The following is a 15,951-nucleotide window of genomic DNA, read 5'->3' as shown; positions in this document are numbered from 1 at the left end:
CAATGTAGTGATTTCTAAAGTGGAGTCTACCTGTAATTTCAGAGTTCATAATACTATCTTTAATAAAAATTAATCTAGGAACATGTGTTTCCAAGGTAACAATGTTATCTTTTAAAGGCCTTAAATAATATTTGTGACTACTGCTTACATCCATCCCTGAGTTCGTACCAGCATCCTTAATTTGTCCACTGGAAATATAATAAATTTTGGTTAGCTGTATGGAGTCAAATGAAGAACAATACCATCTGAATTTTGCAGTATACTGCTTTGGCTAGTGCTGTTTTTATATACATGAAGTAGCAGCCTTGCTACACATAAATAGTAAGTAGAAATCACCTAGCTGTATTAAATTAATTAAATGGAATTTTCACGTTTGGGGTCCTACAAAGGAAATTGTCGAGCTAAGTTGAAAACAGATAAGAAATGGCCAGACTTTTCCTTATTGCCAAAAAGTAAATCTGTAAATGACTTAAATTTGTTTTTTGTTTTTAGCCACAGTCAGACTTGTTGGGGCTTATTCAAGTTATGATTGTGGTGTTTGGAGAAGAACCTCCAGTCTTTTCTCGTGCTACTATTTCAGCATCCTATCCACCATACCAGGCAACAGGGCCACCAAACAGTAAGTGAACTGAAATTTGATTTTTAAACTCATATAAACAAAAGAAAACAAAATCTTGTAAAAAAATTTTTTTTGATGACTTCACTTTGCTTTTTAGCTTATCAAGTTAGTGGATTTTTTGGAGGTATTCTGAGGCCCCACATCTGCATGTACAGATTCCCAACAAAGACTGGCATTTGGGCTTTCGTTTGTGGGTAGAAATCTAACTATGGGTGTGCTGGATTCCAAAATGGAGGAGAAAGAATGCTGGAATAGAGCTGGAATTTTTTAAAAAATTATGCATGCCATGGAATAGCTTTATTTGATCCGTTTGGAAGCAGATACAACTTGAAAGGCAATCTGACCTTTTGTTTGCAACTCCAGGATCAGTGCTGTAGATAAGAATCAATTATAAAGTAAACTATATCATTCACATTCAGCTATTCTGGGTGTACACAATGGACATCTAGCTCTCAGCTTTCTTCTCTTGAGTACAACCAATTCATGATTTTACTTTGAGTGGAGAGGGTGGGGGCATGGAGTCAATATCAGTTCTCCCCTAACTGTTGTACATTATCTCTATTATTTCTGGGTTTTTCAAAAATAATTTACTGATACTTTAAAATCACTCTGGATAATTGAGAGTTGGTTGTACTTACTTGTTTTGACTTTACTAAACCTGTTCATTGTGTTTTGAGCTGCGATTTTTTTAAACAAATTTTTGTTTAAGATAATTAACCAGACTTAATTTATCTTATAAGTTAGATTATGTGAGCTTTCATTTTCCTCCTGCTGAAAATTATCCTCCTCCTTTTTAATCCATTCTGCCTTGAGGAGCATCTTGACTAACAAGCTGAATGGGAATCTAACAGAACTTTCTGAATCCATTTCCTTTTCCTTCTCTGCTTTCCCAGAATAAGTTTGGTTGTAGCATTTTGTTGCTCTTTTAATAAAGATTCTAGGGATTCTTTTGTATCATAAATTTGTTTTCATCTTAATAAATTCTGTTGACTTTAATATCCAAGGTTCGATTATCTTGCCCATCTAATGTTGAAATGCAAAATATTTCCTAGATCATCGTTCACATTTATTTGCTCAAATAACATAACCAGTGACCACTTAAGATAAAGGTAACCTTTTCAGAATGTTAGTCCCCTAAGCAACATATTTTTCCTAAATTTCTTCTAGTTTTATGTTAACATTGGAAGTGCAGCATTCAAGAAAGAGACCTCACTAAAGAGGTCACTATTACACTTCCATTTTGCACTCACTCACTATAAATCACATTAAACAATATAGAGCTAATATAAGTAAATTACTAAAAGAGACCAACTTGTTGTCTGTCCATTACAGTTTCAATACTTTTTATACATTTAAATGATATTCATTATTGTTATGTATGACTGCAAAGAAATGAAAGTCTGAATTCCGTCCTACACCCACACATCAAGGAACAGCCCAGAAATTTGGATCCATACTTAAACAAATACGATCTTCTAGTTAAGAAATTATATACTTCTATTATTATTTTTATTATTATTATCATCATCATCATTACTGTAAACATTTTTTTTTTTTTTAAAGAAGATGTTGGGGGTAGGAGTTAATTTATTTATTTTGCTGTGTTGGGTCTTCGTTTCTTTGCGAGGGCTTTCTCTAGTTGTGGCAAGTGGGGGCCACTCTTCATCGCGGTGCATGGGCCTGTCACTATCGCAGCGTCTCTTGTTGCGGAACACAGGCTCCAGACGCGCAGGCTCAGTAGTTGTGGCTCACGGGCCTAGTTGCTCCGCGGCATGTGGGATCCTCCCAGACCAGGGCTCGAACCTGTGTCCCCTGCATTAGCAGGCAGATTCTCAACCACTGCACGACCAGGGAAGCCCTACTGTAAACATTTTTGATCTCTGGTTTTAGGAAAACTTTTGAGCTATCTGTAAGTCACACTAAAAAATTGTTGTGCCCAAACCTCATTTTTTGACAACTAACAGTAATAGTCAACGTTTTTCAGTGGTAACCATGAGACACAGCTAAGCACTTCATATTAGTTCTTATTTAATCCTTATAATAACCCCATATATTATGCTTATTTGTATTCCATTTTATTCTGGCTCTGAAATTACTTCACCTCATTATCTGCTTCCTTACCAGTCTTGGACTCAACTTTTGTTGTTTCCCAAAATCAAAATTTGAAGATTTTGGTCAAATTACTAGCTTTTCAGAACCTTAGAAAGGAAAATTGCCTATAATTATGAGGAAATTGCTTATAACTGTGAAGTGGTAGTTTATATGTGTTTAAGAGAAACTAGAATGGGGAGAGAAACTGGTAATTGACTGTATATGTTGCTGACACCTAATAGTGGCCTCATCTTTTGATGTTCATAAAGATCAACTGTGTTTTGGCCCAGGAAGAAGAAATGTTTTATGAGATCTAGCAATTATGACATTTTGGGAGGTTTTTTTTCCTGCTATGAAATAGCATTGAACATCATCTTTAGCTTCATTATACTTAAGAAAAAATTTACTTATGACATCTATAGATTCATCCTAACAAGAAGACTATGAACTGATATTTGGGGATGTAAGCTCAGCAACTCTGATAAAGACATTTAAGGCCCTTAGTCAGAGCCCAGCATACTTCTCCCATCCACTTGCATTATGTGCTCTAAAAGTTTATTTCTTGAGTGTTCCACTTTTCTCTTCAAGCCTTTGTATACCATTCATCTACTAGATCACTCTTGTTTACCCCCACCTCCTACATTTAATTAGCTACCTCCTGTATGATCCCATATATATCACTCTGTACTTCTCCTGTCATGACACTTATCACTCTGTATTTTTATTCTTTTCTTGTTTATCTCCTTCACTAGACTATAAGCAACTTGAGGCCAGGAATTCTTTCTTTTTTTTTTTTTTTTTAATAATCCAGTGCCTTTCACAGAAAGGCACTAAAATATTTATTGATTGGATTAAGGGCTAATTCATCATTATATTCAGTGAGAAAAATTTCACTGAGGTTAATTTGATTCTCAGACAAGTTGTTTCCAGTTAAGGCCAAAATTAACTTCTCTTTTTCTTCCTGGATGTTGGTTAGCCTCTTGGCATCACTGACTAGTTCTTTGTCATTAGTGTTCTCTTTAAAATATATATATAAAGCATTCTTTATGCTTGCTAGATCTGAACCTTTTTCCACCTAGTATTTCCAAGCTTTTGTTTGTTTTAACCAGTCTGGCTGAATATAAGTTTTGTTTAGGACTTCTTGTAGTAATTTGAAGTCATTTAAAGTCCTCAATCAAGCCAACAAAACCAGCTGTGCTAATCGGTCAACATAATCTTGCAAGAAATATCAAAAGGTATCTTAGATATAATAAAGAGGTCACTTTCTAAGAAGCTGACCTTGGACCAGAGGAGGGCACAATTACTTTCCTCTAAATTCCAAACTGAATTGGCTCCTGTCTCAGGTTATAGACTCATTGAGAACTTGAAGAGCTGACCAGGTTGACCTGTTCGCCAGTTAATCCTTGTTGGAATTGTCAGGTTTAATGCTTTTAGAGTTATGTGATTTGAAGATATTTGTTAGTTGCAGTGAAGAACTAATATGGCTGGAGTGTTTTGTTTTGGTGCTGAGATTTGAATTCTTCAACTGTATGAAGTTTTGCTGTGGTTTGATGGTGATGTGTGTCTTATTTGATACCCTATATATCCAGAACTATGCATACTATTTTAAAATATTAAAAATTATTTTTAGCTTCCTACATGCCAGGCATGCCAAGTGGAATTTCTGCATACCCATCCGGATACCCTCCCAATCCCAGGTAATGAAAAATTATCTTTTGAATAATTGTATTAGAAATTCTATTAGATCTAGAATAAAAATAATGGGTGCTAACTAGGGCATTAAAATGAAATTAGTTGCAATTTATTGGAAGGTAAAACTCAGTTTATTGCTGAAATTTTATGGTATATACATAGTTCAAGAGGAGTTTTTTCCATTTAGAGAAATGCAGCTCCATTCTATTTAGAGAGAGGAAAGGGGTGGGGAAATGACAATAATCTTGATTAGTTTTGTACCTTGAAATCCTTCTTTCTTTCAAGAACTCTGTATATCCAGTGTAAATGGCTGAAAGATTAATGGAATACTAATTATGATGACTTCAACCACAGAGAAAAATATTTTAATATCCTTTTTAAAAAACTGACCTTTTCTGTAAACTACAGGGAATGAATTAATGGTGCATATGGTGGGGTCAGTCTTGTCCCCATATTTGTTTATTCAGTTCATAGACTACATGTACTACCAACCTTTATTATCCATATGTTAATAACATAACAGGTAAATTAAATTAATAGTGAAATCAGTCTGTGAATAATATATACTAGAAAAATCAATAAGAAATCATTATTAATCCATGTTTTAAATGTGCACCTGTTCCAGGGGTAATCTAGGAGTACTTTCCAAAGGTGGTCTTGGGGCTAACTTAGAATGCAAGACTGGCATATACTTGGTGCCTAGATGAAAATTTTCCAGCTACTCAAAATTAACAAGAATTAACAAAAAAATTTTAGCCCTGCTAACTCTTCTTAGCTCCATAGAACCTCACAGATAAATGCAGCTAGAATTCCAGAACACCTGCCATAAATAAATATATGTATATACATATATAATATGCAGGATCTTATAAGTTAAATTTAGCAAACATTTATTTGGGGGCCTTTCTTAATTTCAAGAACTAGCTTTATAAGGTAGTAAGTATTCTGTCACATTTATCTGGGTAAGCAGACTAGATGAACATCTGTCAGAGACAAGAGAGAAAGATTCCTATGATTGTTATATATAAACAAGTTGTAAGTTTTAGATTTCTTGAGGCCTTTAATTTTCTGATTAAGTTCTAGAAATGGATTTTTGTCTGAAGCCTTGAAATTACAAACCTTTATAATGAACAGTTGCTAGTAAGAGGGAACTTTGGGCATATAGGGAATGGTTATTAGAAGCACAATAAGGAAATGGACTCCTGAACAATGAAGCCACTTCAGAGAAACTTGTAGATAAAAATGAAGGCTGAAAATATTGACAGAAATGTAAATCTTACTCATCTTACATAACCTCAAAAGTGTCTTTTGTGGGCTTCCCTGGTGGCGCAGTGGTTGAGGGTCTGCCTGCCGATGCAGGGAACATGGGTTCGTGCCCCGGTCCGGGAAGATCCCAGATGCCGCGGAGCAGCTGGGCCCGTGAGCCATGGCCGCTGAGGCTTCGCGTCCGGAGCCTGTGCTCCGCAACGGGAGAGGCCACAACAGTGAGAGGCCCGCGTACCACCAAAAAAAAAAAAAAGTGTCTTTTGTGAGGTTACTTGTAAGAAGTACCTTTTTTAAAAAATTTATTTTATTCTTTTTTTTTTTTTTTGGCTGCGTTGGGTCTTTGTTGCTGCGTGTGGGCTTTCTCCAGTTGAGGCGAGCAGGGGCTACTCTTCATTGTGGTGCGCTGGCTTCTCACTGCGGTGGCTTCTCTTGTTGCGGAGCTCGGGCTCTAGGCGCGTGGGCTTCGGTAGTTGTGGCATGCAGGCTGTAGAGCGCAGGCTCAGTAGTTGTGGCGCACGGGCTTAGTTGCTCCGCGGCATGTGGGATCTTCCTGGACCAGGGCTCAAACCCATGTCCCCTGCATTGGCAGGCGGATTCTTAACCACTGCGCCACCAGGGAAGCCCAGAAGTTCCTTTTTGAGGTAGCTACTTTTCAAAGGTTTGATGTGTTTTGTTTTTTTGGGCTTTTTTGAAATGTAACATCTAATCTCATGACAGGCTAATGAGTTGTTAAGGGTAACTGTACTCACATTACTGTCTGTATCCTTCTGCATATGCAAGGTCTTGGCAGAAGAGCCTCAGAACCTCTTTCTCGCTTTATCCTAAAGGAGAATTAGTAAATCAGTGATTCAAGAATCTTTATTTTACAGCAGTGAATATGAGAATATTTATTCTTGCTGTGGAAAGTTGGACTAGATGATCTCTAAGGTCTCTTTAAAATTTTAAGATTTTTTTTTTTTTTTTTTTTTTGTTTGCGGTACGCGGGCCTCTCACTGTTGTGGCCTCTCCCGTTGCGGAGCACAGGCTCCGGATGCGCAGGCTCAGCGGCCATGGCTCACGGGCCCAGCCGCTCTGCGGCATATGGGATCCTCCCAGACCGGGGCACGAACCCGTATCCCCTGCATCGGCAGGCGGACTCTCAACCACTGCGCCACCAGGGAGGCCCTAAAATTTTAAGATCTTTTGAAAGTTTTATTTAGCACCTTGCAGCATGTATACAAGGAAACTAAAAAGTATGTCAGGGATAGTTGTTCCGGTTTTGGTATATGTACTAGCAAGCATGTATTATTAGAAAACAGTTTCTGATATCAGAAAAGACAGAAAATGTTAAGTGCTGTGATAAACAGCTTTAAAGGAGAGGTCACATCTGATGTGGAGGTGGGAGCTTAGAGATAGCTTCATAAATGAAGGAACTGGTTTAAAAGAAAAGTAAGCATTTAGAGGTGGAGGAAGCAGCAAACAGTAATAACATTTTATATCAGAGGAAACTTACTGGTTATTAAGTTCAGCCCACTCAATTTTATGTAATCAAAGGTGTGAAAGCCAAAAAAAATCCCAGGAAAGAATAAGGAAACACTCTGATATGGCTGGAGGATATAGGGTTATGAGTAGGAGGACTGAAGAGTTTTTTGGTTTTTTTAAAATTTATTATTTTTGGCTGTGTTGGGTCTTCGTTGCTGTGCGTGGGCTTTCTCTAGTTGCGGAAAGTGGGGTCTCCTCTTTGCGGTGCACAGGCTTCTCATTGCGGTGGCCTCTCTTGTTGCGGAGCGCGGGCTCTAGGCGCGTGGGCTTCAGTGGTTGTGGCTTACGGGCTCCAGAGTGCAGGCCCAGCAACTGTGGCACAAGGGCTTAGCTGCTCCGTGGCATGTGGGATCCTCCTGGAGCAGGGCTCAAACCCGTGTCCCTTGCATTGGCAGGTGGATTCCTAACCACTGCACCACCAGGGAAGCCCCTGAAGAGTTTTAATAAAGGTGCAACTTTCATAGGTATTACAGATCTCCCCAAACCTTCTCTGATCTCCTCTAGCTGGTATTGATTTTCCACTACAGTTGACTCTTGAACATCACGGGGAGGTCGGGGGGCTATAGGGGTGTCAACCCTCCTTGCAATTGAAAATCCAAGTATAACTTTATAGTCGGGCCTCTCTGTCATATCTGAGGTTTCGCATCCTCGGATTCAACCCACTGTGGCTTGTATAGTAGTCTAGTATGTATTTAGTGAAAAAAATCTGCATATAAGTGAACCAGCACAGTTCAAACCCATATTGTTCAAGGATCAACTGTATACATTTCCTGAACTTTTATTTAGCATTTATTGTTTTCTTTATCCTATCAGGATTGTTTACAGGGATCTTGCCCTCTTTTGATTATTAGTATCTTGAGGAAGAGATGGACTCATACTTTAGCTCCTGCCTCAAGCACTTGAAAACAGTGCTTTAAATAGAATAAATAGTAAATTTTGAAGGGGCATATAAAGAAAAAGGAACATAAGAGTGTTGGAAAATTCTTTTTAAATACACTTAGTCCAAAAGGGCTCTTAAAAATCTGAAAAGGATTTCCTACATAGGGCAAATTGTTTAATAATGTACAAAGATAGAAAATAGTACTACTAAATTATTTTTTTACTCAAGAAAAGTTGTTAACCGTGAACATAGAGAATAACTACGAAGGAGAAATTAAGCAAACTAAATAAAGAGACAGGGAGTTCTCTGAAGTTAATATCTGTAGGCCTAGAAGAGTTTTATATCACTTACTGAAAAATTCAGCAATAAAATCACAGATTGTCCTTGAAAAAGTATGCAAAATGGGAGGAACTCCAGAAAAAGCAAATTTATTCCAGTGTTCAAAAAGGTAGATTCAGAAATTTGAATAAGATTGACATTGTTTCCTTGCAGCATGGATTACTTAGAGAAACTAGAACAAAAGTACTGTGCAATAGCATTCAGCATGTGTCCACTGGGAACAGAAATGCTTAACCTTTTTCTTTTTTGATTTTACTTTTATACTAATTGATAAGAGAGTATCATGATTACATTGAATCCTCAACAAGTTATACACAAAATTTTTTTGTTGGTGACAGGTTATAAAGTGTGAACTAGTAGTACACATAGGAGAGAATCTTTGAGCCACTGCCCTACAAAAGGATTACTGACTATGAACTCAGAGCTCTTGCTCCGGGACTCTGGGCTGGGTCTTTTTAGTCAGTAATTTTAATGGACTCATAGAAGGTATGTTAATCAGAATCGCAAATGTCATAGATCTGACAATTGTAGATAAAATAGGATTCATCAAAATTGATTGTTCAACTAACAGGTAGCTATAGTAATCATCCTGTTCCTTTTCTTCTCCATTATAAGGGAAACACTGCCAAATTAGTGATCATTCAGAGGAAAGTGATTAGATCTGAAAATCAGAGCTGTGAAGAATGGTTAAAGGAATTAAAAATATTTCACCTGAAGAAGAGAAGACTGAGGGGAAAATGTTAGAAGTTTTCAAATATGCAAGTGATCTTACAGAGTGCAAATTTAGGACCATTAATTAGAGGTTACTGTGTCAAAATGCAGTTAGTGTTCAGTAGAGAAAGATGACCATTTGTCAGGGATATTGTAAATGATATTTATGAAACAATGTTGGATAGGAGATTGGAGGACAATACTTCTGAGGAAAGTTTCTTCCAACTCTGATGTGAATACAGGAATGACACAAACCTTCCTTAGAGTGAAGAGGAAGCTTTTAAAACTTTATCTCAAGAGGAGTATTTTCAGATCAGACATTCTAAAAGGTTATCAATGAACCACAGGTAAAAATTAAATAATATTATTTCCCTGTATGCTAGGAAATCAGAATGGAAAGGTTCTCACAAAATATTTGTTGCTCTTGGTTCTGATACTGTTGGACTGCCCTTAGAAAAACTCAAGTTGCTTTCTGCTACTGTGAAGATGTCCCTCAAATAACCAGGGCCAAGGGACTTCCCTGGCGGTCCAGTGGTTAAGACTTCACCTTCCAATGCAGGGGGTGTGGGTTCAATCCCTGGTCAGAGAGCTAAGATTCCACATGCCTCGTGGCCAGAAAACCAAAAAACGTTTTAAAAAACCCAGAAGCAATACTGTAACAAATTCAATAAAGACTTAAAGCAAACAAACAAACAAACAAATCCACCCCATTCAGAAAGCTAAGCTTGATACTTCATTGTCTTACCAGTTAACGACTTTACAGTTTTAGAGCCACAGGTGTCTATTCAAGCAAAGCTCTACAAAAATTCCATTAATGACACTGGATTTACCCTTAAAGTAAATGATTAAAATACTCTTGCTTGGCCCTGGTTTTTGTTTTTTTTTGTTTTTGTTTTTGTTTTTTGGGCTGTGTCATGTGGGATCTTAGTTCCCTGACCAGGGATCGAACCCGTGCCCTCTACAGTGGAAGCACAGAGTCTTCCTGAATGGGGTTCTTCAAGATACTGTAGGGTTGGGTCATCTTAACATTTAATATTTTATGTTCTTTTCTTTAGTGGTTACCCAGGCTGTCCTTACCCACCTGGCAGTCAGTATCCTTCCACAACAAGTTCCCAGTACCCTTCCCAGCCTCCTGTGACCACTGTTGGTAAGTACCGTTCAAAACTGTATTTCTCCACATAAGGAAAGTCAGAGTCTCCTGTTGTGAAAAGTGCATTTCACTTTTGTTTTTTATTGAATAAGTTTGATATGTAACATTGTGTAAGTTTAAGGAGTACAGTGTGTTACTTTGATAGATTTATATATTGTAATATGATTGCATTATAGTGGTATTTATTACATTACATAATTATCATACAGTATTATTGTCTATATCCATTATACTGCGCATTAGATCTCTATGGCTTGCTTACTACTTGTTATAAATTTGTACCCTTAAATATCATCAATTTTATCACACCTCCCCCCATTTCACTTTTACATGTGAAATGTTAGAATACTCTTTTCTTTTTAGAGCAAAAACTGTTAATGATCAGAGTCCTGTACTCTAAAACTTGAAATGATTTATCATCATATAAATGAGCCTTCTACCAGGGCATAAAAGTAAATTTGATTGACTCTTATCACTCTTTCCTGTGTTTCACATATTTATCGGTCAACATTAATGTGTGTTGAACTATTAACAGATACTTAGGTTTTCCTAGCCTGGTTATATGTAAAAACAGATGAGCATCTTTAGAAGAAAGCACCATTGGGAAATATGAGTAGATCAAGTAAGACAAATTATTGCAGACCAGTAGTTCTTGGTTTTTTATGTTGCTTATTAGTAGAGTTACCTGAAATATAATTTTCTTCAGTTGAGAAAATGAAAGCAATACATGAACTTCTACAGACCCCCACCCCTCTACATGACTATCTGCCCCTACCATATCTGCCTTCTCCCTGTTACCACAGATCATTATTTCTACCCACTAGGTTTTATCCTCTCTGATTTACTCAGGGACATCATTTCAGCAGTTTCCCCTCTCATCATCAGTTTTTGTTCTCTACTGGGTTGCTCTCATCAGCACCCAAAAATATACCCTAAAAACCTTTAAAAATCCTCCTCTTAATTTCCCTTTCCCTGCCACCAGTATTCCATTTCTTCATTCCCCTTTACAGCAAAACTCCTTGAAACAAGTATCCGTACTCATTACCTTCAATTCCTCTTCTTCCTTTCACTCTTGAACCACTCCATGTGGGATTTCCCTCATGTCCTTCCACTAAAGCTGCTTCTCTCAAGGTCACCATTGACCTTTATGATGTTAAATCCAATGGCCAATTAAATAGTCTCCACTTACTTGGCCTGTCAGCAGTATTTGACACAGTTGTATCTCCTTGATACACTTTCCTCTCTTGCTTTCTAAGACCCCAGACTCACTTGTTTTTCCTCCCATCTCACTGGTACTCATGCTCAGTCTCCTTTATAAGTCCCTCCTTTTCTTTTTTTTTTTTTTTTTTTCGGTACGTGGGCCTCTCACTGTTGTGGCCTCTCCCGCTGCGGAGCACAGGCTCCGGACACGCAGGCTCAGCGGCCATGGCTCACAGGCCCAGCCACTCCACGGCATGTGGGATCTTCCCAGACCGGGGCACGAACCCGCGTCCCCTGCATCGGCAGGCGGACTCTCAACCACTGCGCCACCAGGGAAGCCCTATTCCCTCCTTTTCTTAATATTGGAATGCCGCCTGGCTCAGTCCTTGGCATTCTCTATACTCACTCTCCTGGTGATCTCTACCAATCTCATAGCTTTAAATACCATTTCTGTGTCCACACTTCCCAAATTTCTTTCCAACTTACACCACTCTCCAGAATTCCAGATTCTTATATCCAGCTCCTTTCTCAATATCTCCATTTGGATATTTAATAGACATTTCAAACTCAGTGTGACCAAAATTAAACCCTCAATCTTCCTATAATGCTTTCCCACCTCCAGTGATACCTACTCAATACTCTAACTTTGGTGTCATCCTTGATTCTTCATCAAGAACCAATTATCTTCAAAATACATCTAGAATCTGATCACATCCAGTGCTGATCCAAGTCACCGTTATCTTTCATCTAATTTAAAAGCCTCCTAAAAAGCCTTCTTCTTTCCTTAGTCTCTACATCTGTTTTTAACACAACAGCCAGAATGATCCTATTAAAACATAAATTATATCACTCCTCTACTCAGAACCTTCCAATGTCTTCCCATTTCACTCAGCATTCAATCCAAATTTCTGAGGCTTAGAAGGCCCTTTGTGATCCCGCTTTCCTCCCCCTGTTACCTCTCTGAACTCATCTCCGACTACTCTTCTGTTTTAGGATTCGTCCACTACCTGTTTCCTTTGTGTGGAGCAGTCAGGCCTACCCTGACCAATCTACTCCTATCACCAGCCCCGCACACATATACACACATGCCCAACATCTAGAACAGTGCTTGATATATAGAAGTTCATCTAAATATTTTACTGAGTGTCTGAAAGTAGAATCTTGTGAAGTTTACTTTTCTGTTACATTTTCTGATCAATTGTAAGCATCCTGAGATCTGCCGTAAACATCTCCCCTTCCCCCAAAAAGAACATTTTCTTCAGCTGTTTTTGTCATTGATACGTTCTAGTTATTGAGATTCTAGTGGCAGTGGTTTTGTTTTTTAAAAATGTTCTCATCCTTCTGTAATATAGCTCTTTTTTTAACAATGTAATTTAAATGCTCAAGTTAGAAACCTGATGATGGGAGATCATTAATTCACAAGCAAAACACACTAAATCTTGTTAAGCTCTCCATTATGGCTCAGGCATCATCAGTAAAATAGGAATAGTGCTATTTGTTACCCTGTTTCTCACTGAGATGATAGCACTTGATTTGTAGAGAACCTCAGTTCCTAAAGATCTTTTTTATGTTAACTCATTTCACTACAATAGGTATGAAGCATTTTATAACTTAGAATAGATGATATCCATACATAAAAAAAATAGGAATATGGGGAAAATGGTACATTTTAAATCAAATCTAATGTTTGTTTTTAGAACAAGAATCAAAGCAATTAATATTTTATTGTACTTTTTTTTTTTTTGTGGTACGCGGGCCTCTCACTGTTGTGGCCTCTCCCGTTGCAGAGCACAGGCTCCAGATGCGGAGGCCCAGCAGCCATGGCTTAGGGGCCCAGCCGCTCCGCGGCATGCGGGATCCTCCCGGACCAGGGCACAAACCCGCGTCCCCCGCATCAGCAGGCGAACTCTCAACCACTGCGCCACCAGGGAAGCCCTTTATTGTATTTTTAAGAGTACTTTCTTAGAAAGGCTAGAAACAAATTATCATTTTATGATAATCTAGGATATCCTTTTAATGTATGTTGTTTTTCTACCCTTTGTTGCTTGCCTACTTGATTTTTTCATCATATTTTAGTAGTACATTGTGCAAAACACTGTTGAACTTCAAAATTGTCATAAAGGAAAGCAGAAACATAAAAGTATCATCTGAATATTAGAGTTCACAAATAGCCAACATTTTCTCAGTCTGTCAGTGGCCATCAGGATTTGTGCTATTATTCTCTGTGCTACTAAGGCCATGAGAAAGAATGAAAGTGGTTATTTATCCTTTGTGGAACTTGATAGTTTCACTTTAAAGATTTTGATTTTATGATGTAAAACAAACACCTGTTTCACGGCATCATTAATTAACTCATGTCTTATTATTGATGTGGATGCCTGTGCAAGCGTTGATTTTTAACCATCTCCAGCAATATTGAAGTAAAAGAACCACTTAAAGTGAAGTAATAGAGGCAACTTCCCTGGCGGTCCAGTGGTTAAGACTCCGCACTTCCACTGCAGGGGGCGAGGGTTCGATCCCTGGTCGGGGAACTAAGATCCCAAGATTTCACATGCTATGCAGTGAGGTTGGGAAAACAAAAAAAGAAGTAATAGAGATTACATTTTTAATAGCAGTCTCTTGTGAAATATTGCAGAAGACTGAGGATTGATGCAGATCTTGGTACTTAAAACAGCTCTTTCTCACTCCATTACATGTAGATTTTGAACAACCACCTTTATAAGAAAATCAGAGAATTTGTTTTGTCATCTTTTTTTATAGCTTTTTTGTTACCTGGCAAACAGCTTCCTGCCTAACCTGACTTTTAAAACCACCTTCATGAGATTGGTGCTCACTGACAGCATTGACTAAGCAGTGAAGGCAGCTGTTGAATAGTGAAAAACCTGTTGGTGGTGCTTTTCCATCAGGTTTGGGCAATTGTAGTGATATTTTAATTCATTTGTATTATTTAATGAGGGAAAAGTTGTGATCTATAACTTAAATTCTTCGTTGAAGTTACTGTAAGACCAGGTGTTCTTTTTGTTTTGTTTTTTTGGCTGCGTTGGGTCTTTGTTGCTTCACGAGGGCTTTCTCTAGTTGCAGCGAGTGGGGGCTACTCTTCGTTGCGGTGCTCAGGCTTCTCATTGTGGTGGCTTCTCTTGTTGCGGAGCATGGGCTCTAAGCGCACAGGCTTCGGTAGTTGCAGCACACGGGCTCAGTAGTTGCGGCACACAGGCCCTAGAGCGCGTGGGCTTCAGTAGTTGCGGTGTGTGGGCTCAAGTAGTTGTGGCACTCGGGCTCTAGAGCGCAGGGTCAATAGTTGTGGTGCACGGGCTTAGTTGTTCTGTGGCATGTGGGACCTTCCAGGACCAGGGATGGATCCCATGTCCCCTGCATTGGCAGGCGGATTCTTAACCACTGTGCCACCAGGGAAGTCCCAGGTGTATTTTTTGTATATCATCTTTGCAAGTGACTAGCAAAAACATTTTCTACTGGAAGATCAGTGGGAAAAGATGTGGAATTTGGACAGTTTTCCTTAGATTTTCTGCCCATTGCAGGCATTATATATCAACAAAAGCATGAGAAGGAATGTAAACTTTTCTTGATATCTAAAAAACTTAAACATTTAAGTTTCTGTTTCTTCAGATTCAATTATGTTTCTTAAGAGTAAAACATTTTTGTTAGGACTGGCATATAACTTTTACCAAGTTGGCATTGCCAAAACTATAAGAGAACTTGAACTCTGATTTTAAAGGTTTAAAACTACTTGACCGCCACCAAGTTACAAAGAATAAGTTTAGGAGACAACATTAATACTTGTTTGTTCTCTTAATAGCACATGCCAGAATACAGCAGAAGCAGGTATGGATATTGGTCATCTGTATGTTTTCAGGGCTGAAAAACGGGCATTCAAGGAAAGCTTTGGTCCCCAGCTGGGCATTCCCATTGAGAATTCCAAACTCTATTGGATAGGGAAGAGTGGCATGAGGGACCAGTCACTCCACCTTGATTCATGCATAGCACTCTCTGTCAGACCCTGATGTGCTGGTGGTGCACCCAGGTGGCAGTGATCTGGGAGTGATGAAGTTGTTTGATATTTTAATCCAAATTAAGAAAGATTTAAGATTTATTGGGACTTCCCTGGTGGTCCAGTGATAAAGAATATGCCTTGCAATGCAGGGGATGTGGAATCAATCCCTGGTCAGGGGACTAAGATCCCACATGCTGCGGGGCAACTAAGCCCGCATGCCACAACTACTGAGCTTGCGCACCTCAACTGGTGCCCACGTGCTGCAAACTACAGAGTCCACACTCTCTGGAACCTGCACACCACAACTACAGAGCCCACGCGCCCTAGAGCCTGTGCGCCACAACTAGAGAGAAGCCCATGCGCTGCAGCAGAGATCCCGCATGCCACAACTAACACCCGGCACAGCCAAAAATAAATAAACAAATCTTAAAAAAAAAAAAAGATTTATCAAGTAAATGTTCAAGAATGTTACT

The 15,951-nt window shown here is 38.6% G+C and overlaps 1 protein-coding gene across 3 annotated transcripts in view; it reads left to right on the top strand.

Annotated features, from left to right (window-relative positions):
- The window catches only part of TSG101 (tumor susceptibility 101), a gene marked incomplete at its 5' end in the record, with an annotated part of 50,372 nt that overhangs the window by 21,212 nt on the left and 13,209 nt on the right, over positions 1 to 15,951 (top strand). For 2 of the 3 annotated variants that reach the window (XM_079707508.1, XM_079707507.1), the window contains 3 exons: positions 493 to 619; positions 4,341 to 4,407; positions 10,175 to 10,266. In XM_079707508.1, coding sequence (XP_079563634.1) covers positions 493 to 619; positions 4,341 to 4,407; positions 10,175 to 10,266 — 286 coding nt within the window. The remainder of the gene's footprint in view (positions 1 to 492; positions 620 to 4,340; positions 4,408 to 10,174; positions 10,267 to 15,951) is intronic. The other variant, XM_079707509.1, reaches the window with a different exon arrangement.

Source organism: Hyperoodon ampullatus, assembly GCF_949752795.1.
Source record: "Hyperoodon ampullatus genome assembly, chromosome: 7".
NCBI lineage: Eukaryota > Metazoa > Chordata > Mammalia > Artiodactyla > Ziphiidae > Hyperoodon > Hyperoodon ampullatus.
Note: the sequence above shows the minus strand (reverse complement) of the source record. Positions and strands in the feature narration are given on the sequence as shown.